General features: G+C 40.8%; 2 protein-coding genes across 2 annotated transcripts in view; both read left to right on the plus strand.

Annotated features, from left to right (window-relative positions):
* The window catches only part of syt11a (synaptotagmin XIa), a 34,572-nt gene extending 21,367 nt beyond the window's left edge, over positions 1 to 13,205 (plus strand). The window contains exons 3-4 of the mRNA XM_058405239.1: positions 7,049 to 7,169; positions 7,315 to 13,205. Of these exons, the coding sequence (XP_058261222.1) occupies positions 7,049 to 7,169; positions 7,315 to 7,625 (432 nt within the window). The 3' untranslated portion in view covers positions 7,626 to 13,205. The remainder of the gene's footprint in view (positions 1 to 7,048; positions 7,170 to 7,314) is intronic.
* Positions 13,206 to 14,053: 848 nt separating this feature from the next.
* On the plus strand, positions 14,054 to 22,882 carry rit1 (Ras-like without CAAX 1). The gene is made up of 6 exons (XM_058405087.1): positions 14,054 to 14,224; positions 15,550 to 15,639; positions 16,571 to 16,627; positions 17,424 to 17,497; positions 18,418 to 18,609; positions 20,219 to 22,882. The coding sequence occupies exons 2-6, from the start codon at positions 15,558 to 15,560 to the stop codon at positions 20,447 to 20,449; spliced, it is 636 nt and encodes a 211-aa protein (XP_058261070.1). The 5' UTR covers positions 14,054 to 14,224; positions 15,550 to 15,557; the 3' UTR covers positions 20,450 to 22,882.
* Positions 22,883 to 23,195: the final 313 nt, after the last annotated feature.

Here is a 23,195-nt window from a genome sequence, read left to right on the forward strand (position 1 = left end):
TTATATTTCAGAGTTGTAGTTTATATGGTAATGTTTGGAGTTAGCGGTTTAAGGCTGGAGTTTATATTTCAGAGTTGTAGTTTATATGGTAATGTTTGGAGTTAGCGGTTTAATGTTGGAGTTTATATTTCAGTGTTGTAGTTTGTATGGTAATGTTTGGAGTTAGCGGTTTAATGTTGGAGTTTATATTTCAGTGTTGTAGTTTATATGGTAATGTTTGGAGTTAGCGGTTTAAGGTTGGAGTTTATATTTCAGTGCTGTAGTTTATATGGTAATGTTTGGAGTTAGCGGTTTAAGGTTGGAGTTTATATTTCAGTGCTGTAGTTTATATGGTAATGTTTTGAGTTAGCGGTTTAAGGTTGGAGTTTATATTTCAGTGCTGTAGTTTATATGGTAATGTTTGGAGTTAGCGGTTTAAGGTTGGAGTTTATATTTCAGTGCTGTAGTTTATATGGTAATGTTTGGAGTTAGCGGTTTAAGGTTGGAGTTTATATTTCAGTGCTGTAGTTTATATGGTAATGTTTGGAGTTAGCGGTTTAAGGTTGGAGTTTATATTTCAGTGTTGTAGTTTGTATGGTAATGTTTGGAGTTAGCGGTTTAATGTTGGAGTTTATATTTCAGTGTTGTAGTTTATATGGTAATGTTTGGAGTTAGCGGTTTAAGGTTGGAGTTTATATTTCAGTGTTGTTTGTATGGTAATGTTTGGAGTTAGCGGTTTAAGGTTGGAGTTTATATTTCAGTGTTGTAGTTTGTATGGTAATGTTTGGAGTTAGTGGTTTAAGGTTGGAGTTTATATTTCAGTGTTGTAGTTTATATGGTAATGTTTGGAGTTAGCGGTTTAAGGTTGGAGTTTATATTTCAGTGTTGTAGTTTATATGGTAATGTTTGGAGTTAGTGGTTTAAGGTTGGAGTTTATATTTCAGTGTTGTAGTTTATATGGTAATGTTTGGAGTTAGCGGTATAAGGTTGGAGTTTATATTTCAGTGTTGTAGTTTATATGGTAATGTTTGGAGTTAGCGGTTTAAGGTTGGAGTTTATATTTCAGTGTTGTAGTTTATATGGTAATGTTTGGAGTTAGCGGTTTAAGGTTGGAGTTTATATTTCAGTGCTGTAGTTTATATGGTAATGTTTGGAGTTAGCGGTTTAAGGTTGGAGTTTATATTTCAGTGCTGTAGTTTATATGGTAATGTTTGGAGTTAGCGGTTTAAGGTTGGAGTTTATATTTCAGTGTTGTAGTTTGTATGGTAATGTTTGGAGTTAGCGGTTTAAGGTTGGAGTTTATATTTCAGTGTTGTAGTTTGTATGGTAATGTTTGGAGTTAGCGGTTTAAGGTTGGAGTTTATATTTCAGTGTTGTAGTTTATATGGTAATGTTTGGAGTTAGCGGTTTAAGGTTGGAGTTTATATTTCAGTGTTGTAGTTTATATGGTAATGTTTGGAGTTAGCGGTTTAAGGTTGGAGTTTATATTTCAGTGTTGTAGTTTATATGGTAATGTTTGGAGTTAGCGGTTTAAGGTTGGAGTTTATATTTCAGTGTTGTAGTTTATATGGTAATGTTTGGAGTTAGCGGTTTAAGGTTGGAGTTTATATTTCAGTGTTGTAGTTTATATGGTAATGTTTGGAGTTAGCGGTTTAAGGTTGGAGTTTATATTTCAGTGTTGTAGTTTATATGGTAATGTTTGGAGTTAGCGGTTTAAGGTTGGAGTTTATATTTCAGTGTTGTAGTTTATATGGTAATGTTTGGAGTTAGCGGTTTAAGGTTGGAGTTTATATTTCAGTGTTGTAGTTTATATGGTAATGTTTGGAGTTAGCGGTTTAAGGTTGGAGTTTATATTTCAGTGTTGTAGTTTATATGGTAATGTTTGGAGTTAGCGGTTTAAGGTTGGAGTTTATATTTCAGTGTTGTAGTTTATATGGTAATGTTTGGAGTTAGCAGTTTAAGGTTGGAGTTTATATTTCAGTGTTGTAGTTTATATTGTTATGTTTTAAGTTGGAATGCTGTAGTAACTTGGGGGTGTTGTAGTTTATCTGGTAGTGTTTTGATATAGAGTGGAATGTTGTAGTTTATATTTTTTGGTTTTGTGTAGAGGTTTGCGCTTTATTCCGGGGAGAGTCAGAGTCACCTGATGTTTATTTTTGTCTCGTGGTATCTCCTCGTATTCAAGCTTGGATCATGGCAGCTTGATTCTGACGATGTGTTTTATTTTACACTGCTGTAGTGTAACCTGGACACATGTCGTTTTTTCTCCTCTAAAGAATTGTATTGTATTGGATGTAGTTTATTTTGAAGAGTTGAAGAGTAGATTAGACTTGGACTGCTGTCGATTGATTTGTAGTAGAAGGTGGTGTCTGGATGAAGTGCTGTACAGGGTAATAGTGAGACCACTTGGGGGGGGGGGCAGGAATGTAACGGACAGAGGTTAGGATTGTCTGGTAGTGGAAAACATGATGAAGAAGTTATGAAGATTGTGTTGTTCTGGGTGTATTATTGTTGAGTGGAAGTGAACAGGATGGTGATAGACTCATCTGTCAGTCAGGCGTCATGACGATGCAAGATCAGCTAATGGAGGAAAGAAGTCTCCGGAGCGAAACGTTTTAAAATAGCGTGTGATGGACGCGAGGGAATGAAAGCGGTGTAGAACTGAGACAGAGATCGTTATGGATTTTTTTTCTGAACCGTTAGCGCCATGTTAAGGATTGCTATAATAAATGCTGGCGTAATTAAACATTCATGAGCGGCCTTTATCCATTATGTTTACAATCTTTCAGTAGAGTTCAATTAATATCCCTGTCTTATTATGATGCTATAATCATGCTGTAAACTGATAGATATGTTCCTTTTTTGTGTTAGCAAAGGCTATCCTGATAGAGTATGCGAGTATTTTTATGGGTATCTGCTCACACACACACACACACAAGGTGATGAGTTAGAGCTGTGTAACTGATGAGAGTGTGTATTGATCCAGGTTCATTTAAGCTACATTACTGTAAGGAGAGGGAGTGTGTGTGTCCATAAAGGTGTGTATTATCTCTGGATTTGAAGGACATCTGATATCCGGAAGCAGGAAGGTGGTACTTAAATGGGTAGACATTACTTTTATACACACACACACACACACACACACACACACACACAGACACACACAGAGCCTAGCCAGCTCCTTTCCTACTGTCTCCAACAGACACGTTGACAACCGGATCTTTGCTGCATCTTACGTAACGAGCAATCAGTGCCAGAGGTTTTAACTGTCACCCAAGAGCATCATGGGAGATTAACTGTCATCTTCGGAATTAAGAAAAAGCATTGCATCATGGAGGATATAGTCAGTAATCCCATCATCTGGTGCTATGGGTTGTTCAGGAACCGAGGAGCAGAAAGGGCTTTTATTTGCGGGGATATATAAGGTCATAAATCAGCTGTACAAACACACACACACACACAGTTAAATGTGTGTGTGTGTATTGGTTCAGATGGGCTTAGGCTAAAGCTACACAGATAAATTGACCCTGGACCGAGATCGTGAGAGGAATTGTGAATGAATATTTCTAAATAATTAACAGTGAGACAAAATGCAGAGCAATCAGCCAAAACATTAAAACCACTAACAGGGGAAGTGAGTGAACAGTCAGTTCTTAATGTATATATATATATATATATATATATATACATATATATATATATATATATATATATATACACTATATTGCCAAAAGTATTCGCTCACCTGCCTTGACTCGCATATGAACTTAAGTGACATCCCATTCCTAATCCATAGGGTTCAATATGACGTCGGTCCACCCTTTGCAGCTATAACAGCTTCAACTCTTCTGGGAAGGCTGTCCACAAGGTTTAGGAGTGTGTTTATGGGAATTTTTGACCATTCTTCCAGAAGCGCATTTGTGAGGTCACACACTGATGTTGGACGAGAAGGCCTGGCTCTCAGTCTCCGCTCTAATTCATCCCAAAGGTGTTCTATCGGGTTGAGGTCAGGACTCTGTGCAGGCCAGTCAAGTTCCTTCACACCAGACTCTGTCATCCATGTCTTTATGGACCTTGCTTTGTGCACTGGTGCACAGTCATGTTGGAAGAGGAAGGGGCCAGCTCCAAACTGTTCCCACAAAGTTGGGAGCATGGAATTGTCCAAAATGTCTTGGTATGCTGAAGCATTCAGAGTTCCTTTCACTGGAACTAAGGGGCCAAGCCCAGCTCCTGAAAAACAACCCCACACCATAATCCCCCCTCCACCAAACTTTACACTTGGCACAATGCAGTCAGACAAGTACCGTTCTCCTGGCAACCACCAAACCCAGACTCGTCCATCAGATTGTCAGATGGAGAAGCGCGATTCGTCACTCCAGAGAACGCGTCTCCACTGCTCTAGAGTCCAGTGGCGGCGTGCTTTACACCACTGCATCCGACGCTTTGCATTGCACTTGGTGATGTATGGCTTGGATGCAGCTGCTCGGCCATGGAAACCCATTCCATGAAGCTCTCTGCGCACTGTTCTTGAGCTAATCTGAAGGCCACATGAAGTTTGGAGGTCTGTAGCGATTGACTCTGCAGAAAGTTGGCGACCTCTTCGCACTATGCGCCTCAGCATCCGCTGACCCCGCTCCGTCAGTTTACGTGGCCTACCACTTCGTGGCTGAGTTGCTGTCGTTCCCAAACACTTCCACGTTCTTATAATACAGCTGACAGTTGACTGTGGAATATTTAGGAGCGAGGAAATTTCACGACTGGATTTGTTGCACAGGTGGCATCCTATCACAGTTCCACGCTGGAATTCACTGAGCTCCTGAGAGCGACCCATTCTTTCACAAATGTTTGTAAAACAGTCTGCATGCCTAGGTGCTTGATTTTATACACCTGTGGCCATGGAAGTGATTGGAACACCTGATTCTGATTATTTGGATGGGTGAGCGAATACTTTTGGCAATATAGTGTATATATATATATATATATATATATATATATATATATATATATATATATATATATATATATGAAGATGGTGGGATTAATGATATTTTCTTTTTTCGAGGTGTGTGTGCTTGCAGTACTAAAACTGCTTCCTCCCTCTGTAATTTTGACGGGAGAAAATGAAACCTTATCGTGAGATAAAGACGAGAGCAGGGAGAGTCGAGACAGATGGAGACGAGACGATGATGTGATTCTGCACAGAAAAGCAGGACTGCAGCATCCTGCAAAGCTGCACATTAATCTCAGAGGAGGAGAGAGAGAGAGAGAGAAGGATGGAGAGAAGGAACGAGAGAAGGGGGGTGAGAGAGAGACAGAGAGAGAGTGGGAGAATGAGAGAGAGGGAGAAAGAGACGGAGAGAGAGGGGAAAAGAGGAGGGGGTGAGAGAGAGAGAGATGGATGGAGGGAGGGAGAGAGAGAGAGAGATAGAGCGAGAGAGAGAGAGAGATGGATGGAGGGAGGGAGAGAGAGAGATAGAGCGAGAGAGAGAGAGATAGAGTGAGAGAGAGAGAGAGAGAGAGAGATGGATGGAGGGAGAGAGAGAGAGATAGAGCGAGAGAGAGAGAGAGAGAGAGAGAGAGAGAGATGGATGGAGGGAGGGAGAGAGAGAGAGCGCAAGAGAGAGAGAGGGAGAGATTTTTTCTTTCTCAGGTTGTTATGCTACACTGCATTTGGATAAATAATAAATTCATGACTCAGAAGGTTTGGTCAGAAGATGTGGAGTAAATTTCTGTTTACTGAAACACAGATTTATTATTCAGACCCTACAGAAATATTCCTGTAGCTCAGTCAGTCTACACCTGACCTTAACTCTAATAACCATAATAACCAGACTCTTTAAAAAGAATAAAAAGCTGAACTTTACACAAAAACACCTATAGTGAAGTGTGAAGAGTTTCAGTATAAAGTAACAGAATGAAACCCTGACACTTTCCCCTGGTTATCAAGACCTTTAGTTCCCATGAAAAGATCAAAACACAGAGAAAAAGTCTGTCTGGAGTTCAAGATCGGCTCCAGGCTGCCTCCCACGGTCAGTCGCCATGGTGATAACCAGAAGTAGCACCGGAGTCCTCGAAATAGAGAGAGAGAGAGAGAGGGAGAGAGAGGGAGGAAAAGGAGCAATAAAGAGGGAGAAGGATAAAGAGAACAGACTAAACACAGAGTGAAGGAGGGATGAAGAGCAAGAGGGAAAAAAGAGAGGGAATGATTAAGAGGGTGGAAGAGAGAGAAAGAGAGAGAGAGAGGGAGGATAGTTTACATACAGAGTGAGAAGAAGGGAAAAGAGGAATAAAGAGGGAGAGAGATAAGGAGAACAGAGTAAACAGAGAAGGAGGGATGAAGAGAGGGAGAGAGAGAGAGAATTGAAGGGGATAAAAAGCAAGAGAGGGAGGGATAAAAAGCAAAAGGGGGGGGTAAAATCAAGAGAGAGAGAGAGAGAGAGAGAAAGAGGGAAAAGAGCAATAAAGATGGAGAGGGATAAAGAGAGCGGACTATACACAGAGTGAAAGAGGAATGAAGAGCAAGAGGTGAAATTAAGAGGTTGGAATAAAGAAAGAGAGAGAGAGAGAGAGAGAGGATGGTCTACGTACAGAGTGAGAAGAAGGAAAAAGAGCAATAAAGAGGGAGAGAGAATGCAGAGAGACGGAGGGATGAAGAGTGAAAGAGAGAGAGATGAAGGGGATGAACTAAATAGAGAGAGAGAGAGAGGGAGGTGGACTACATACAGAAAGAGAAGGAAAGAAAAAAGCAATAAAGAGGGAGATAGATATATTAAGAGAAGAGTCTAAACATAGAAGGAGGGATGAGGATCGAGAGAGAGAGAGAGAGAGAGAGAGAATGATGAAGAGGGTGGAATAAATAAAGAGACAAGCTAGAACACAGAGAGAGAGAGAGAGAGAGAGAGAGATATAAAGTGTGTGTGTTGTGAGAATGTTGAACCAGGTGATTGTTCTGCTCCTGTAGAAGATGTCAGACATTCACACTCACTAATTCTGTAACTGGGCATGACACTTCTAGACACTTAGGTCTGTGTTTCCTGACCTCTGACCTCTCTGACCTCTGTCCCTGCAGTGTGGGAGACGCGGTGAGCTGCTGGTGTCTCTGTCCTACCATCCTGCCACCCACAGACTGAACGTGGTGGTGCTCAAAGCCAAACATCTCCCCACCATGGACATCACCAGCCTGCCAGGCAGTGAGTCTCCACACACACACACACACACACGCACGCACGCACGCACACACACACACACGCACGCACGCACGCACGCACGCACGCACACACACACACACACACACGCCTCCTTTAACCCTGCCTCTCTCCTCACTTCCTCTCACAGACCCGTACGTGAAGGTCAACGTGTTCTACGGCCGCAGACGCATCGCCAAGAAGAAGACGCACGTGAAGAAGTGCACGCTGGAGCCGGTCTTTAACGAGTCCTTCGTGTACGACGTTCCCGCCGAGCTCATGGCCGACATCTCTGTCGAATTCCTGCTCATCGACTTCGACCGCACCGCCAAGAACGCCGTAGTGGGCCGCCTGGTGCTGGGCGGCCAGAGCCCCACGCCGTCCGGCGTCACGCACTGGAGGGAAGTGTGCGACAATCCACGACGGCAGATCGCCAAGTGGCACAACCTGTCCGAGTTCTAATCTCACGCTCGGTCCATCTCTCAGAGAAAAGATACAAACCTGTCAGTTTCCCTTCGCTCATGTAGGTGTATCCTAACCTCTGTGTGTGTGTGTGTGTGTGTGTGTGTGTGTGTGTGGCCGGAGTCCTGGTTTGGACCCTGCAGTTACACGAGGCACGATTTTACTCGTGCGGTTCATTCAGACGGAACCTCCTTTTTTCCCCTCTGACCCGAGGAGTGCCGTCTTACACATTATGGACAATTGACAGACTAATCCCTCCTCTCCGACAGACTAATCCCTCCTCCCCGACATAATATTCCCGGTCGCACCTCTGCGCCGTAACCTGCGATCGCCTGTGATTAGGAATCATTCTGACCGTCTAAAAGTCTAATATTAGCACACGGATTTCACGAAAAGACTTCATGAAACGTTTTATTTGTTCCTGATTGGAGGAGGAAGAGGAGGAGGGAGAGGAAGAAGCTACACTTTTCTGGAGTCTCACACAAAGTCTCAAGACGCAAGACATGCCGAACGGATCTGTGAACTGCAGCCGATGAGTCACGGCTTTTGTATCGATGCTAATTCCCTCAATGCTAAATCCTTCCGCGGCTTTCTTTCATTGTTTAGCACAAACGTTAGCGCTGATAAGAAAATCTGAACCCGCTGACATGATGACGGAGTATCTGAAAGCCAGGGGAGTCAGAGTCGGTCTCTCCGTTATTGTCTTTTTCTTTCTTTGTGTCGGATCCTGATGGGGTTTGTGTTCTCGTCATCGCTTTATTTTGTCGTCATGTCAACAATCAGCTGTCGTCATGGCAACAATCAGGTTGTAAATAAGGCTCGCGAGACCGATCGAGATCCATCGTATCCGGCGCCCGAAGGCTGAAACACAAAGTGGGCGTGGTTTTTAATTGTATATGTGATGGTAAAAATCAACAGCTGCAACACAGGAAGCATGAAACAGACTTCTGTGAAGAGAAGGCTACCGTCTCGCTCTTTACGGTAAAATGTTAGCACGGAGTAAAAGAACGTGCAAGGTAGATCGTGTGTCTGAACCTCTGGGTTCGATCGCAGAAACGTCTTACGGTCGTTTCCAAGGTAATGAGACGTGATCTTATAAAGAGCGTCCTTGTGAAACGTCTGGAAAAATGGAGGAAACGTGCTTCCGCGATTCGAGCGCCGTCCTGTCTCGTCCAGCGGTGACCTCCAGGTTTATTAACTCACACTGCGGGTGCTACTGACCTAACGCTCCCTTCAGGATTACGCCAAATTGTTCTGTTTTTCTTTTCTTTTCTTGAATCGGTGAAATCACAAGCACGGGATTGGTCTGTTAGACTCCCATCATGTGTGAAGACACACAGAAGTTAATGGACGAGGGTTTTGAAGGGATGTGTGCTGTGATGACATCATTCTCTTATTCTTACTCTGCCTGGAAAATCTGCAGAAAATCGTCACAAAAAAAAAATCGATATTGAGATAAAAATCAATATAATCCTTTCAGGATAACGCCAAATTGTTCTGGATTTTTTGATGCTTTTGCAACTTTTGTGATGCAAAAAATTTGAATTTTTTGTGGGATTTTTTGTTTTTTGTTTTTTTTAAATAAATTAATTTATTTATTTTTTTAGTGATTTTTGGGGTTTTTTTAAGCATAAAACTACTTGAATCGGTGAAATCACAAGCACAGGATTCGTCTATTAGACTCCCATCATGTGTGAAGACACATAGAAGTTAATGGACGAGGGTTTTTGTTGTGATGACGCCATTCTCTCATTCTCTGCTTGGAAAATCTGCAGAAAATCGTCATTTTGAACAAATAAAAAAATCTATAATGATTTAAAGCTCCTTTCAGGATTGCGCCAAATTGTTCTGGATTCTGATGCACTTCCAAATTTTGATGCAAAAAATTGGCGTTTTGTTTTGATTTGGTTTTTTTTAAATGAATTGATTAATAAATTTTTTGGGGTGTTTTTTTGTGGTATTTTTTAAGCTTAAACTACTTGAATTGGTGAAAATCACGAGCACAGGATGTCAGCTTCTTCTAAACCTACCAGTGAAGACACATGGAAGTAAATGTGTGTTGTGATGACGCTTCTCTGCTGGGAAAATCTGCAGATAATATATATATATTTTAAAAAAACAAACAACTGCAAACTTCTCTGAATATCGCTGAATTTGCTTTATTTCCAAATCCTGGAGGGAGCGGCTTAATGTGTTTCAAGGTAATAACTTTGACTTGTACTATTTTTAGACGTTTTCGGTAGGAACGCTCCTTAATTTAACCGTGTACATGAGTGAAAACTAAATAATCCTTGATAGTTTACTAGGTTACTAACTTGGCTAGCTCTTTGCCATGGCAGGAGGACATTGTGGTCTTGTCTCTAATGTGCATGCTCATGAATATTCATAGTTCCTGATTTTTATTTTTTTTTTTTTTTAAATAACAGTAAATGTGTAAAGGGCGTTTTAGTCGTTTCTCGGCCATTTAATAATTAATTAATTTATCAATTAATTTGATCTACGTCCATTTTCACAGGTATATGAATACGGATCGATATAAAAGATTTAATTTATTATTACTTTTTTATTAGACCAACAGAAGAAAAAGCTGAAATCCGGAAAAGTGTGCGATCTTTTCCAGCTCCTCGTGTTGTACATAGCGGGAGGGATTTTTATTCCTCATAGTTCCACCAAAAATTCCTTTTTTTCCCGATCTGCTGTGTGTTACGACTGCGTGTGTATTTTTAACGGAAACTCCTTTACTCCTTTGCCTGCTTTTCCTGTTATAGCAAACGATGTACAAAGTGTATGATAAGAGGCTCTTGTTTTTTTCCCCCCTCTAACCTAAAAGCATCGTTTTTATCTCGAAGACGCCGAATATCTCTCGAAACTCACCCTGAATCTTATGTGAAGCCCTTCCTGGATGAAAAAGAAAAAAAGAGTCAGAAATATGCAGATAATTGCACTTTAGGATATTGTTTTTGTAATTTAAAACGAAAAAAATAATATATATATATAGAGAGAGAGAGAGAAATTATATAGAAAGAACCAAATAGCTGTGATGATTCTATCGTATGACCCATTTGAAAGAAGTATATAGAGTTATAAATAATAGAATGCTTAAAAACTCATCCAGGGCTCTGATTGGTGGAAAAATCTGGTGGAAGTTGATCATTTTTCTATAATAACATCCTGGTCTTTTTAATTTCTACAGCAGCTTACATTTACATTTCCGGCAGATGCTCTTATCTAGAGCAGTTTATATAGCTGAGGGTTAAGGGCCTTGCTCAGGGGCCCAGCAGTGACAGCTTAGTGGTGTGGAGATGGGATTCGAACTCACAACCTTCTGATCAGTAGATAATTGAACACCTTAATCACAAAGCTACCACATTCCTCACAGAGTTGCTGACCCTAATGTAGTTTTTATCCATTTTTAGTTGTGTCTAGCTGCCTCAAAATGCTTCCAACTCACCCATCATCACAAGAGTCTCTACATGTTAATGAGACAAGACAAAAAAAGTAAAACAAATTCCTCTAACACTGGAGACTCCTTCCAAATACGTTAACACGTTTTTTCTTTATTATCTGATAATAACAACGCATCTGTTTATTATTAAACAGCCCGATCTGTACAAACAGCTAAACTTCCTTCTTTTCGCTTGAGTACAGTTAAACCTGACTCTTTCTTCATGCTTCTTCTTCTTCTTTTTAAAGAGACAAATATATCAGACCTCGGACTGTTCAGGTCATGTGACGGGGGTCATGTGACTCAGTTCAATAAACTAGAATAGAAATCTTTAAATATTATCTTAGTAGGGTCATTTCCATCTCACCCACGTTTCTATGGATGACTGAAACCCTTTAGACATTTGACCGAGTGTCCACACACACACACACACGCTCTTTTAGTCATTGTCTCTTTGGAACGTCTCAGACACGCCGAACTGAACAGCGATGATGTGACGAAACACACCGACTCCCACACAGAGAGCTACACAGATGGGCCCTGTGTGTGTGTGTGTGTAGGAGCAGCAGGAAGCTCATATCTGCCTTCGTTAATTAAATGTACGTTGACGTTCATGTTAATTACATCACTTCCACTCGGCTCGCTCCCTCGTCTTCAGCCCCGGGTTTTATTCCACGCTCTGTTACGCCTCAGTCCACACACGCAGCCGGAAATCACACCAAGCGCCACGGCTGACCTTTCAAAAAGAGGTCCAGAGAAATCACGGCTAGCTAATCGCTTCATTAGCAAAACCGCCGACCTGCAGAAATATCGGCACGAGGAAACAAGCAAAAGCGAACGTGAAAAAGTGTCAAAACAAAGTAAAGGTTAATTAATAAATAGTTACAACTTAAAATTCTGAAAAGTGATATACAAATAAATATAGAAAAGACAGACTACTGAAATAGAGTAACCTCCTGTAAACCGTTATACTATATCATATGTTATATATAGTATACCATATACCACAGTTTCATGGAAATTACATTATTATTATTATTCTTATTATTCTTATTATTAATACAGGATTAGGGAGCTTGAATAAAAACCTACCTTCTCTCCTTGCTCCTCACTCATCACTGAGAAAGAACAGAATCATTTCTCTTAAAGGCTTATAAAGGGTTTCAGTCATCCGGATCATTTCAGACGCCTCGTATTCATGACTGCAAGCAACCCAGGAGTCACCCTAAGAGCTTTCACGGCACATCAAATACATCACAAAGCGATTCATTCAAATGATAACCCAAGTACAAGACCCTTGATGCACTAATACTACGTTTTCTTACACACACACACACATATATATACATATATATGATCTACTTTATTCCACACAGTGCATGCAGGAAAGAAACACCCGGGGGGGTTTGGGGGTTGTAAAGTCTTAAAGATGGTAAATATTAATCTACTAGATGCTGTAATATTCTGTGCTCCTCTAATACATCTCTGCTTTAGTGTAGGTTGGTGTACAGTAGCCTCAATTATAGCAAGGTTTTGATAATAAAAATGAAAAACAAACAGAAAAAAACAAAACAAAAGACTTCCTTTTCTCTTTTCGATGCACAAAGCAACCCCAGATGAAAAGAAAATAATAACGCAAAGGTAAAAAAAATCCTATACAGTTTCTATATTTTTTGCCTTGTGCATTCTTTGGCATACAAAAAGCTTGTTTATATGTGTATAAATAAATATGAGCGGTTGTAAAGTATTGTCCGTCTTCATGCACTATCCGGCAGTTGCACTTTCTGCATTTTTCGTTTTTCCCCGCAAATTCTTTAGGTTCGATTTCAGAGCCCTGCCCCCTTTTTTTCTTTTCTTTTTCTTTTTCTTTTCCTCTCCAAACTCTCCAAACCTCGCAGGTTTTCGCTGTCGTGTGTCGTACAATAAATTGCAAAGCGAAATTTCGTCCCGAATTCCCAAGATGCAAAGTTTTATGTGGAGATTTAAAAAAAAAAAAACGCTTCTGATGACACCTGATGTGCATACCGCTGTAATAAATCTATGCTAAACCTGTTACACTAATGCTGATGTGTACTGTAATGGTGAACTGGTTAACACAATGAACATGCAAATAAAAGATAAACTGATCCACTACATCTGGGCTCTTTTTGGCTCTTTTTTTTTCCATTTCTGCAAGTAAAGTGCGCTAGATATGAAGTCGGACATTTAGACATATTTAACAACTTAATCATGAATTCATTTAAAAGATTTGATAGTAGAGTTTGATGAAGTCGATTCCTGGTTTCACATACAGCTGCTTTAAACCATATATTAAACAATAATTTCCTCACCAGTCTTTATTTCTCTCTTTTTCTCTAAATAAATAAACTCTGTTCACTCTGTTATGTGGACCCTTTGGTACTGTTTGGGTTAAAAATGACTCAGGACATTATTAGGGTTTTGAAAGTAATACAGAAATAAATAAAAATTAAAATATAAATAAATAAATAAATAAATAAAGCAACTAACCAAATAATAAATAAATAATAAATAAATAAATAAACCAAATAATAAATAAATACATAAACAAACAAACAAACAAACAAACGAATAAATAAAAATAAATAAAGCAAGCAACCAAATAATTAATAAATAAATAAATAAATAAATAAATAAGGTCCTTTATCTCAATCCCAAACAATATAGCTCACATTTTGTGATTAATTATTTTCTGCATTGCATTACAGCTCTCAAAAAATGCATCTGTAAATGCAGGTGATTTATAACAAATGCAAAACATTTTAAGTAAAAAAAAAACACACAAAAAAATTGAACCCAAACACAAAACAAGGGTTAAAGAATTCAGATTAATGATTCGGCGTTTTTCTCACATGCATGTAAACCTGATGATCAAATTATTACCGAAAGATAAATTTACGGGCATTAGGACCCGGCGGCAGGGTTGGCCGCTACATGGTTTGTGTATATGTGTCTATGTGTGTGTATGTATGTGTGTGTGTGTGTAGATACGTGAATGTGAATGTGTATGAGTGTGTTGTATGTGTGTGTGTGTGTGTGTGTTTACACTTGGCCACTTTCTCAACTATGGTCAGAAATGATGATCACATGCACTGATACAGAATTAACTATGAAGAGGGAAATACTGTGACAAAAGGTGAGTGGTCATTTTATTTATTTTATTTATTTATGTTATCATCTGTATTCATTGAACTGAAACTGATGTGCGTGCAAAAAGTTATTTTCTAAGTTTGCTGATTTGTTTATTTGATTTTTTTTGTTTGTTTTTCGGCTATAAAAGCGATGTAAAGTGTTGATTTGTTAGACTCTGAACTTCACACAGTTGACTTGTTCAGCAGAAACAAAGTGACCCATAAAAATATATAAATAATAATAAATAAATAAAAAAACGCTGACAATTCACTCAAGCTGTAAACGTAGTCATTTACTAAATCGGCTAAACATTTTTAAAAAATTCTCATGGGGGGAAAAAATAAATAAATAAACAACTTTAATTAGTTACTAAAGCAATGCGGTTATTAGATTTTCCCCCAGCGGTCAGTTCAGTGGTCACTGTAATGCTGCTTTCTTTGTCTTGAATCAAAAGTCACACCGTTTATGACACATTCTCACATAACCATGCGTTTCATTTTTTAAAAATAGAAATAAACTATATCGATGTGATACAAACCGGTGTGTCTAAACACAACCGTAGCGAAATGAAACCATGTCATACATAACAGGCCTACAATTCATGACGAATCCCCGGTCTTTCCTGACTCCTGAGACCGAACACGGAAGCCTCCCCAGCGGCGTGGGAGTGACAGAGGCTCTCGCTGAGCTCCGGTTCCTAGCTTGAAGTCAGCGGCACATTTTTCAATAACCTAAATAACTGTGGTTCATAAATGTCAGGCTTTGAGAAAACATTATTTCGGCATAATAAAGAAAGAGTTCAGGTTGTTAGTATTCATGTGATAAGTAATAGTTTGGCTTGAAGTGTTAGTTATAACATAGTAATAACAACAACACACATAACTGGAAACTACTGAAGTACATCACTGTCCAGTCAAATGTTCAGTCTTGTTTAATGTTTATCAGAGTTCAGTGAAGTCTTTGTTTAAAGTAAAGTTTATGATGTTTTCACAGAGACGAGGGGATGAGTGTTTAAAGTAGTAATATATCATGTTGTTTTAAGATAAAGTGTTCACAGCGGTTAATATCTGTGCGCATCGATTTGTCACATGAATAGTTTAACCAAATGACTCACTTCCTCTTCTGTGCCAAATTTGGTCTCTGGGGTCAGCTGCACACACACACACACATACACACACACACACTATACACACTGTACACAAGGACGTTTATTGGAAACTTGCATGTCTTGTATACACCTTAACACAATATGACCAAAGGTTTGTGCATACATGACCAACACATTCATATGTCCTTGTGTGTGTGTGTGTGTGTGTGTGTGTGTTGCAGCTGTGTGGATGGAGTCTTCGCGGGGGGTCGGCGGTCTTTCCCGCGAGTATAAACTGGTAATGCTGGGCGAAGGAGGAGTGGGTAAAAGCGGTGAGTAACTATCGCCAGGTTCTCTCTATCTCTCTTTCGTTCTTTCTTTGTCTGCGTCTGCCCTCCCTCTATCACACACTGTCTTAGTTCTTTTCTCTTTTTTCTTTGTCTCAGTTTTACAGGTCTGTTACTAATTCCATCTTTCTCCTTGTCTCTCTCTCTCTCTGTCTATTTCTGTCCATCTCTTGCCCCTCCTCTCTCGGTCACTTGTTTGCACTTTGTGTGTGTGTGTTTAAGTTGACCAAACACACACACACACACAGGGCGATGGCTCTTCATGTATAGAGAATGTTTAGAATGAGAGGTGTCATGGGGACGCAGTTTAAACACTCTCTCTCGCTCTCCGCTTGTCCGTCTCTTTCTTTTTCTCTGTCTCTTTGTTCGTTCTCTTTAAATCCATCTCTTTCTCCACTATCTTTCTTTCTCGCTCTCCGCCTGCCCGTGTTTTGATCTCCTTATCTCATGCTTATCTCATGCTATGATCTGTAAGTTCTATCTGTGGTTAGTTTGATGTGTTTCAGTATGAGGTGTCACACACACACACACACACACACACCCTGGGTGGTGGCTTAAAGGCTCTTCAGCTCCGTCTGGTTGTTAGGGAGGTGCCTGGCAACCACCCCTCGTCTCACTGAGCCTGTTGCTACGGCGATGAACCCATGCCGCTTGGTGAAGGTGTGAACGTTGTGTTTATGGTCACAGAAAATTATTTCACTGTATTTTATCCAGACTGTCGCCATGGGAACAGGACAAAGGGTGCGAATGGCGCAAATCTGTGCTGAGTGTGTGTGTGTGTGTGTGTATGTGTGTGTGTGAGATGAGTCGTAAAAGTAGATTAAGGGAAAAGGGTAACATTCAGTCACACATCTTGGGTATCTTAATCATAATGTAACAAGTCTCTCTCTCTCTCTCTCTCTCTCTCTCTCTCTAGCCATCATCATGCAGTTTATCAGTCACCGGTTCCCTGAGGATCACGACCCTACTATAGGTGGGACAATAAAGTGTGTGTAAACATCACGCTAAGACAGAACGTCATACGTTCAGCATCAGTATTTGTTTTTAGACACAAAATGTCTGCAGGAGTGTTTAGTTCACTATATACTGTACTACAGGGGTCACATAGCCCGGTCCAAAGCATTTGACCACACCACTCTGATACTGATTACAACTGAACGCTGAGGTACAAAATCATGAGGAAACTCCAGGATACACCATTCTGGAGTACCATGGAATTCCTCTGTGTTTTCTGGAAGAGTGAGCTCTGTGGCTCGTATCACTTTGCGCCAGCGATGAAGTGAAGACCCAGAACTAATACATGATTCAGCTGTTACACAGACGCACATCATGAGGTGTGATCTCCTGCAGGAACAAACAAGTGGCCACGTATGAAGCTTGTGAGATCAAGAAAGGCTGACAGTGCTGCATTTTGAACCAGTCTCGTTAAACTAGTTAAATTCAGGCATCAGACATCAGTAGCACCTGCATGAGGAGGAACTGGAGTGATGAAGCTGAGCTTGAGGAAATGCTAGAGCAGGACTTCAGACATCACAGGGGTCTTCAGGGGTTTGGCGCTAAGGGTTTATAATTAATGATGGGGAAAAAATACATTTTATGTTTCAGCTACAATGACAACAGATGGAGAAAATCAGTATTATGTGTATTAGAGTGTAAGTAGGATGTGTTAGAGTAATTCAGATTAATATTGATGCGTACAGGTGGGTTAATCTTCTGACAGTAAACTGAATCCTGACATGTTTTTCTGTACCTGTTTTTTCTCCCCCCAGAGGACGCCTATAAGACGCAGATCCGCATCGACGACGAGCCGGCGAACCTGGACATCTTGGACACAGCAGGACAGGTGAGCAGAGCAGGAGGCTCACGTCGTCCTCCATGTCCTCGGGATTCTGCGAGACTTTCTCATACATGTGCTTGTTTTGTTTTTTTTTGCCCTCGTATTTAAAGAGCACGGTTTTAATTGGGTGTCTGTGACTGGGAGTGAATCACACACGCTGCGTGAGGCTCAGCGGGATCCGATCGAGCCGTGTGATCTTCACAGCCGTGCCTTTGGTCTGACACGCAGCAGAAGCTCCAGATGACTTGCAGCAAGCTCCGTCTAACTGTGTTAGCTCCTGGGATTTGTTTTAGCACAGGGATTTTAGACAAACAAGGCTAGTGATGTTAACGATATGGCTAAACTCTTAAATATCTGAAGAACAGAATACAGGGTCGGGATTTAATCAGAAAAAAAGTCAATTAAACAGAATTGTCGAAATATTAGGAATGTTTAGACTTGGCCATTTTGGTCAGTTTGAATAAATTCAATCGTACTGCATAGTACTAATCTTATTAAATCTGATTGATGAAATAGTCTGATTCATGCGTTTACATTGCTACTTTTCTCTATCTACCAGATTATTTCATTTCGAAGTCTTTTCAATCCCATTGCACGATCGATGAAATTACTGACGGATCACTTGGTCGTATATAAATGTACTGATTGTATTATAGAATCTCAGCACATGCCTAATTGTGCCTAATAGTTTATATTGTAACGTTTACATCACTGTGCGTTTGAGATCTCCAGACTGATCAGGTCAGAAGGTGGTGATTAGTTTTCTAGTAGAGCAGCTCTGACAGTAGTGAACATCACAGGTTCATATTAATGCACTCGTTCTAATACGGTGTGGTTTCTATAGCAACAACGTATTCAGGGACTAGTATGGTATGTGAGCTACATTATCTAAGGCTTATAATATGTGTGTGTGTGTGTGTTTGCAGGCTGAATTCACAGCCATGCGTGATCAGTACATGCGTGCCGGCGAAGGCTTCATCATTTCGTACTCCATAACGGACCGGCGCAGCTTCCAGGAGGCTCGTCACTTCAAGCAGCTGATCTGCCGTGTGCGGCGCACTGTGGACACGCCGGTGGTGCTTGTGGGAAACAAATCTGACCTTGCACACATGAGACAGGTAACACACACATGCACACACACACTGACACACACATGCACACACACACTGACACACACATGCACACACACACATTTTTACCTTAACATAGAGTACATTAATATCACAGCAGCTACAGTGTGAATAAAGTAATTGTAGAAATAATACCGGACTACATGGAGGAGGCCTCGGTGAGCCAGACACAGTGTAGGAGGCGTGGTTTCAGGAACTCAGTCACAGTAAAGGAGGCGTGGTTTCAGTAACTCAGTCACAGTAAAGGAGGCGTGGTTTCAGTAACTCAGTCATAGTAAAGGACGCGTGGTTTCAGTAACTCAGTCACAGTAAAGGACGCGTGGTTTCAGTAACTCAGTCACAGTAAAGGAGGCGTGGTTTCAGTAACTCAGTCACAGTAAAGGAGGCGTGGTTTCAGTAACTCAGTCACAGTAAAGGAGGCGTGGTTTCAGTAACTCAGTCACAGTAAAGGAGGCGTGGTATCAGTAACTCAGTCACAGTAAAGGACGCGTGGTTTCAGTAACTCAGTTACAGTAAAGGAGGCGTGGTTTCAGTAACTCAGTCACAGTAAAGGAGGCGTGGTTTCAGTAACTCAGTCACAGTAAAGGACGCGTGGTTTCAGTAACTCAGTCACAGTAAAGGAGGCGTGATTTCAGCGACTCAGACACAGTGAAGGAGGCGTGGTTTCAACGACTCAGACACAGTGAAGGAGGCGTGGTTTCAGCGACTCAGACACAGTGAAGGAGGCGTGGTTTCAACGACTCAGACACAGTGAAGGAGGCGTGGTTTCAGTAACTCAGTCACAGTAAAGGAGGCGTGGTTTCAGTAACTCAGTCATAGTAAAGGACGCGTGGTTTCAGTAACTCAGACACAGTAAAGGAGGCGTGATTTCAACGACTCAGACACAGTGAAGGAGGCGTGGTTTCAGCGACTCAGACACAGTGAAGGAGGCGTGGCCTCAGTAACTCAGTCACAGTGAATGAGGCGTGGCTTCAGTAACTCAGTCACATGAAAGGAGGTGTGGTTTTAGTGACTCAGACACAGTGAAGGAAGTGTGGCCTCTGTGATTCAGAAGCAGTGAAGGAGGCGTGGTCTGTGTGCCTCTCATTTCTGGTTCCGATCCAATGTACATAGATCTAATCTACATGATGTCTTGTTCTGCTCTGTAGGTCACTTGATCTCACAATGATTTCTTTATCTTCATTGCCTCTGATGGTTAAGAGCGCTCCAGATTTCCAAATAAAAGCAAGTTAAACACGTTACACAATTTCCGGCTTTGGCAACACCCAAGTTTTGTTTATACAGGAAGTAGTAGTGTAGTTTTGGCAAATTGCGTGCTCAGCTTTCTCAGCTGTGACTGTAGAAATAAACCGAAAAATCGACATTGTAAAATTACTGGAAGGTTTATGGGTGTGGAAGAAAATTCCGGTTACGCAGGCATAGCTCATTGAAGGAGAATGAAATCTAAAGACAATCCTGAATCACACTCGGAATAGTGAAATATTAAACCGAGTTCAGTTGTTGCCTTCTTTAATTGTGTCTTTTAATTTACTAAGACTTACACACTGATTTTCTTATGTGTTATAATTTTTTATTAACATGTCCTCCTCTCCACCAGGTGTCAGTAGAGGAGGGAAACGAGCTGGCGAGGGAGTTCCAGTGTCCGTTTTTCGAGACCTCAGCAGCCTTCCGTTACTACATTGATGAAGTTTTCGTCGCTCTGGTGCGTCAGATCCGTCAGCGCGAGGCAGAGGCGGTGCGCAGTGGCGAGAGAAAGACGCGACGCAGCCGATCGCTCTGGAGCCGCTTTAAAGCGCCCTTTCGCAAGAAACAGCACTCCGAGAACTGAAGCGGCTGAGGGGCGAAAAAGATGAAGTTACTGCTCCAGTGTTCTCGTCCGTAACCCTGTTACCTCCACCCTCGAGAGGTGGTGCGTGAACTGTTAACCTGCTAGTTTATAATCTGATTTATTTTTTGATTAAGCACTCTGAATCGTGTACCGGTTTTGTTGGATCAGACACCAGCATTCGACGTGCAGGACACACTCACAGCCACGCTATACCGGCTACTCACTGTTATCTTTACCTGAGAAGGAATTCTTCATAATACTGTATCTAGTGAAACGTATTAAACTTGACTTTAGTTACAGGGAGCATAGCTTTTGATGCTGACTTTCAGGAGAACTCTAGTACCTCCAATTCTTAACCAATAGGATGAAATCAGAAGGTAGTGGAGATGCTAAGGAACTGATAAAGAGTGAGGGAGTTTATCACAGGGTCTGAAATGACAGCATTTTTCTCCACTGTGGCAGTAAACCACAACATATTGAACCCTGATAAAACACATTCCAGTCATCACAAAGTTATAAAGGCTAAATACAAAATGGTGGATGAAAAGAAACAGATCAGCCACATAGACCATTTCCTGAAATCTTCTTAAATCATTTTAGTGATTCACTGTAACATATGATCCTGTGATTCAACATATAATTTAACGATTCACTGTAACATATGATTCAGTGATTCAACATATGATTCAGCGATTCACTGTAACATATGATTTAGTGATTCAACATATGATTCAGTGATTCAACATATGATTCAACATATGATTCACTGTAAGATATGATTTAGTGATTCAACATATAATTCAGTGATTCACTGTAACCTATGATCCAGTGATTGAACATAAAATTCAGTGATTCACTGTAACATATGATTCAGTGATTCAACATATGATTCAGTGATTCACTGTAACATATGAATCAGTGATTCAACATATGATCCAGTGATTCACTGTAACATATGATTCAGTGATTCAACATATGATTCAGTGATTCAACATATAATTCAGTGATTCACTGTGATATGATTCAGTGATTCAACATATGATTCAGTGATTCACTGTAACATATGATTCAGTGATTCAACATATGATTCAGTCATTCACTGTAACATATGATTCAGTTATTCAACATATGTTTCAGTTTATCCTGTCATTTACAGCCTCTTATCACATGTACTGAGGGTGTTAAGCTGTGTGCAGTTAGCTTGCTCTGCTAATCATCCAACAATGCTTGCTTATAGTTTTTATTATGAGAGCTTAAAAAAAACCCAACACATCCAAACGTAACAGCAGTATCAATCCACACACACACACACACACACACACACACTAGAGACAAACTACACTTGTTAGTATGAACTTCTGGTGCAGAATTGACCATGGATCGAGGCAGCAGAGAAAGTTCTCAGCGCTGAGTTTTTGTTGCACTTCCTCATTTCCAGGAAAATCAAAACTGAAAACCTCAGAAAAACCCGGAAAAAAACCCCCCAACTGCCATGGTGGAGAACCAAGACGGAGAACCATTTCAGACCCTGACCGTGTGTAGTTCAGAGCAGGCTTCAGATTAGCCTTAGAGAGTTTAGAGCATGTGAGGAAAAGAGAGAGAGAGAGAGAGAGAGAGAGAGAGATTAAATAATGAAGTAATACACAGGATGTGTTCAATAGCTGGAAGGTGGGTATGTAGAAGAATATCAAGAAGGATTACGTAACGTTTTCTTGCGTGCTGGTTCTAGTTTTTGTTGTGCAGATGCAGGTCAGAGGTTTGCCGCTCGGATGCTGTCGATCTTTTTTTATGTCCTAAACGGCTCCCTACAGAGCGCTGGAGTACGGCGTCGAAGCCACCATATCAAACCCTGTGCACTTAAATAGGAAGTAGAGAGTCATTTGGCCTGAGGCTCATTTGCAAAGTAGTGTTATTTTTGGATACACACACACACACACACACTGGGAAAGTCACAGCACACAGCTTGTGGTATGTTATGTTGTAAACTCTAAAGATTAGGATTCTGGTATAATGGTAGCTTCTTGGCGTTCGCTTTTATTTGTTTTAATAACAAACAGCATTTGTTTAAAAGGCGTGATTCATCCAAACACACTGGAACTCATCTGACACGTCTGGGGGATTAGTCACGGCGAGAGTCGTCACACCGCACGACAGCAAGGTTTCTAGGGATTAGTACCAGCTCCTTGCGCAGCCTGTCGGCTATTCGGTGTGTGTGTTAGATGGCGTACAAAGGTGTCCCCCCCCCCTTTTCGTCCATGTTGTGCAATTACAAATCGAAAGGTCTGATTATTATTATTATTTTTTTGTTTCATTGTGAGAATGGTTTAATTTGTTTTTCTTTCTCTGAATTGTGTGATCATGAATACTATCATATATTTTCCTTAATTTATTTTCATCAGAGATTCTTGAATAAAATGGGCGTAGCTAAGTTTATCTAGCAGTCTGTGGTTTTGTTATTTGTATTAAAAAATAATAAAATAAATAAAAATAAAAAAAGGACAATGATCGATATGAAGCGATCGAATCAAATAATATATTTATTTATAACAATCAGCTGTAATAAGGATGTTGTTACATCTGGTGCAAAGCGAACAGAGCGTTCCATGATAACAGTGAAACAAGGTGGTGGTAGTGTAACCCCCACGGGGCCTACTCGAACCTGGGGCTCTGGCATGGGAGGCGGGCACTCTAACAAGGAGGCTAAAGACTGCAGCCACTAGCATGCCTCTTGAGATCAGTGGAGTGA

This window comes from Hemibagrus wyckioides, linkage group LG12 (genome assembly GCF_019097595.1).
Source record: "Hemibagrus wyckioides isolate EC202008001 linkage group LG12, SWU_Hwy_1.0, whole genome shotgun sequence".
Taxonomy (NCBI): Eukaryota; Metazoa; Chordata; class Actinopteri; order Siluriformes; family Bagridae; genus Hemibagrus; species Hemibagrus wyckioides.

What these genes read in the sequence shown, in the direction of transcription:
- rit1 (XM_058405087.1), top strand. Translation starts at nt 15,558, where the DNA reads ATGGAGTCTTCGCGGGGGGTCGGCGGTCTTTCCCGCGAGTATAAACTG. An exon ending in AGGAGGAGTGGGTAAAAGCG is followed by an intron (nt 15,640 to 16,570) that starts GTGAGTAACTAT and finishes CTCTCTCTCTAG; the next exon opens with CCATCATCATGCAGTTTATC. An exon ending in ACCTTGCACACATGAGACAG is followed by an intron (nt 18,610 to 20,218) that starts GTAACACACACA and finishes CCTCTCCACCAG; the next exon opens with GTGTCAGTAGAGGAGGGAAA.